This window comes from Bidens hawaiensis, unplaced genomic scaffold, assembly GCF_021521415.1.
Source record: "Bidens hawaiensis isolate Kalapana, Puna unplaced genomic scaffold, B.hawaiensis_p1.1 tig00072360_1, whole genome shotgun sequence".
NCBI classification, from domain to species: Eukaryota; Viridiplantae; Streptophyta; class Magnoliopsida; order Asterales; family Asteraceae; genus Bidens; species Bidens hawaiensis.
In genome coordinates, this window is record NW_027502659.1 from 1 (window position 1) to 3,838 (window position 3,838).

Sequence of the window (3,838 nt, forward strand, 5' to 3'; positions counted from 1 at the left end):
CAAGATTATTATTCATATATCTAATCATCTCTATTACATTTTTATGGTGATATTTTTAAGATTGTAAATTAATTTATTATTAATCAGTTTTGCAAATTTTACTAATTTTGCGTCTCAAGGTAAGTAAAAGATGGTTTTTTTCCTATTTCGATAGGTCATCTGGTAACATGCAAACCGAATAAGAAGCGGTTTTCTTGAATATTTGGCATTTTAGTTATTTAAAAACACCGATGTGAAAATATCACATCAGCGTTGTTAAATAACAAAAGGTGTCAACCCAACTAAGAAATTGATACGTCATCATGCCAAGTCAGCATTTTGAACCGGATGATCCAATAAAACAAAAAACCAAGAATATTTAGCACTAAAGAAACATCATATGGTATATACCATTCGCTTTCGAGTTGCCATGTGTTGGTTATATCTTGCTTTTCGTCTTTCTTCACTTTCCCCCTTCAATTTCCTGGAATTCTCCCGATGTAGGGGCAACTTTTCAACATAACAAACAAAAACACATATCAACCAAAATTAATTAGTGTACTATATATGACAACCAGCTATATTGTTATTACTACAACTAGAATCAAGTTTTTGTTAACAAAGCAATTTAGGATGTTCTTACGCATCACGTGAACATGAAATTTGACCCATTCAACCCATTTGACATGTTTTGTTTTAAGTTAAAATGTTAAATCCCATAGCCCATTTGACCCAATTACCCAATAGGGAGAAAACAAAGTCAAAGTCAAACCCATTTGCATGTAAACGAGTTAAACGAGCTAACAAAGGCCCTAATATATTACCTCCCATTCCAAAAAGATAAGAGAAGTCGTCAGCGGTACTGATTGGCTTTGAGGATGCCTGTTTTGTGATGTTTGAGGAAGCCTTGTTCTGTTGCTTAGGAACAACGTTGTTGAACAGAGAATCATACACAGAATCCTGAAACACATAACATGTTTGAAATAAAATCCCAAGTTTACCAGACAGACACACAGGAGAGGCATTTGAATATGCATTTTTAAAGTTATGTAATTCTGATTATCAAAATCAGATGATCAGCTGCAATAAAACGAGCTATACAAGATAGTGTTTGAATGCGCTTGATCTTTAAAGTCGTAATACTCACATAATGAGTTGCTTGATTGTTTGAAATTATAATTAGCAAAGAAACTATAATACATAAAATAATAATTAAGAACATTCTAATGAACAAAATAACACATCTTGCTAAATGAAACTAAAAGTCTCTAGATATGTTTATGTGATTTTATTATACACTTTGGTAACCAGTTTCATTGCAGCTACTTCAGAATTCATCATCCAAAAACTATTATTTAAAACAATCACATAATCAAAACAGTATTTGTTTAAACCTCAGTTGTAAAGCTCTGGTTTGATCTAGTGTTTGGTTGAGTGCTTGAACTGAAAAGGGAATCTAGATAATCAGAAGCTCCATTATTTACTTGCGTTGTCTCAAACATTCCAAACGGGTCATCTGCTGAACCTGAAAATGATTTGGCAGATCGAACACCAGTATTTGCCTCTGATTTCCTTCTGTATATATATAAAAAAAACAATAAGTGAGGATCGCGTCTCTGATATAAGCTTTATTTACAACCAAAAGCTGCATGTCTCTCATTTGTTTTGCATATAAGCCGAGATATCAAGTAAACCTTGCATTATTTCTTCATCTCTTATATTTTTTTTTTTACAAATAAACCTCCTACAGAGTGCAAACCCTAATTTTGACCCAGAACTACATGAGGTGAACCTTTTTGCCCCTAATGCATTTTCCTCTGTCCCTCACCTTCTTTAACGCATATTTCAAACATATTAAATAACTTAAAAGTTATAATCAATTCTTGAACAAAGAAACTTTCAATCAATGATGTGATCTTATATTCTATAAAAAGTACAAAACGCCTATGAATATTACTCGTCTTTAACCCTTTCATTTAACTGAGGAAAGGGAAGGAAAAGGAGGGATGAAAAAAATATGTTGTGTTCCCGAGTTTCATTTAAGAAAGGAAAAGGAAGGAAAATTTAAAAGAGGTGTTCCCGAGTTTCATTAAAACAAAGAAAAAGGAGACGAGGGGAGGGGAGAGAAAATGATGAGTAAAATAAAAGAATTTGTGTCTTTCCAAATTGGAAAGATTTTGAAGGAAAATAAGTTGAAGAAAAAGAGGAGATACCAAAAGAAAAGATAAGAAGAGAAAAGTTTCTTTTCATAAATGAACTCGGGAATACAGTTAGATACTAAAAAAAATGATAAGGAAGTTATAGTGAAATGGCCACAAATAAGTTTAAATCTTATTACAAATCCATCAACCACCAATTATATGCAGATGCACAATGTGAAGCGGTTGCCCTCACATGGCGTTTAACTTAAAACAGACAAAATTTAGAAACTATAATCGCATTAACCGAATAACTTCCTAATCAAACTAAAAGTCTAAAACCATGCAATTTATCTCAAGCGAGTATAATATCTTTGTAGTATATTATTAGCTTATAACTTATTTTTGAATGCCATTCATATAATAGTCCAAACAAATACACAGAATCTGTTACTGCATACCCATTAAGCGAAGAACTTTTTACACCAAATCCCGATAACAGATCGGCTGGTTCCTGCTTCTTCACTGGAGTCTTTTTTAAACCAGTCGATTTCATCACATTGGCATTATAATTCGAGCGGTTTCCTCCTCCAGTATTAATCCCCATCCCATCAAAATCTCTAATGAAATCATCAACGGGTTTCGTCTTCACGACAGGGGAAACCCTGTTCCCAAGCACATCAAAATGATCACCCGAAGTGGAACTGGAACTGGACTTGATCAACCCAAACCCAAACACATCAGCATCATTATTAGAATTATTATAACTGTAATTAGTGGAACTTGAAGCCTGAAAACCCCCAAACCCTAACCCACCAAAGACATCATCAACATCAAAATCAGACTTTGGAGGTTTTGCATTAGCAGATCCAAAAAGCACATCGAGATCATTGGATTTGGAATTGGAATTGGAATTGATGCCAATGTCACCTGGGAAGCCGTTGGAAGAAGTGTTATTATTAGAAGGTTTGTTGTTGGAATTGGAATGGAGGATCCTTTCAGATTGGCCATTGGGGCGGATAGTTTGCCGTGGGGCTTTGAAGCCGATACTCTCGACTAGAACACCAAACTGATCCATTGAAGAGAAAACAAACTAGTAGCTGGTATTGGAGATTGAAGATTGGAAGAAAGTGGGTTGTAATAATAATATTATGATTTTTTTTATTAAAGGAGGAGGAATGAAGAAGATGACCCAGCCACCGACAAATTTGTAATAATAATAATAATTGGATCTCTTCTTTCTTCCTTCGTCCCTCCTTGTTAATAAATGAAATGGTGGCCACGACGCCTTTGGTGAATGGTGATGATGACCTGGAATGGATCGCACTTTTAGCATATTCTTTTTTTTATATAAAAATAAATAACCCCTATTGTCTTGTTTTGTTTTAAACCTGAATTGACTGTTTGATTTTGCACTTTTAGCATATTCTTTTTTTTATATAAAAATAAATAAACTAATGTTGCACCTTGAGGATGAAAAAAAGTTTATATACAGTATTTAATATCAATAAACCCTGCTTCAAGTACACTATACAGCAAAACATACAATATGGCAATTATTTATTTATTCTTTTTTTAATCAACCAACAAAACATATTTTATTAAGCAACTAGCAAGACGCTAGATAATAACACCAAGCATTAAAACAACGCACCAAGTGCCACCAAAACAAATAGGAGAACAATCCATCCATCACACCCCCACTCAAGAATCATTACAAC

At 33.7% G+C, this 3,838-nt stretch overlaps 1 protein-coding gene across 1 annotated transcript; it reads right to left on the bottom strand.

The window, feature by feature from the left end:
* Positions 1-263: 263 nt before the first annotated feature.
* LOC143605983 (uncharacterized) lies at positions 264-3,272 on the bottom strand. Its single transcript, XM_077081909.1, has 4 exons — positions 2,579-3,272; positions 1,374-1,554; positions 804-939; positions 264-489 (listed from the first exon to the last, which is right to left on the bottom strand). The coding sequence occupies exons 1-4, from the start codon at positions 3,193-3,195 to the stop codon at positions 443-445; spliced, it is 981 nt and encodes a 326-aa protein (XP_076938024.1). The 5' UTR covers positions 3,196-3,272; the 3' UTR covers positions 264-442.
* Between the last annotated feature and the right edge of the window lie 566 nt (positions 3,273-3,838).

Bases quoted from the DNA above. Each gene is read 5' to 3' on its own strand.
- LOC143605983 (XM_077081909.1), bottom strand. From the start codon at position 3,195: ATGGATCAGTTTGGTGTTCTAGTCGAGAGTATCGGCTTCAAAGCCCCA. The intron at 1,555-2,578 runs GTATGCAGTAAC...ATATATATACAG, and splicing joins AAAAGTTCTTCGCTTAATGG to AAGGAAATCAGAGGCAAATA. The intron at 940-1,373 runs GTTTAAACAAAT...TATGTGTTTCAG, and splicing joins ACCAGAGCTTTACAACTGAG to GATTCTGTGTATGATTCTCT.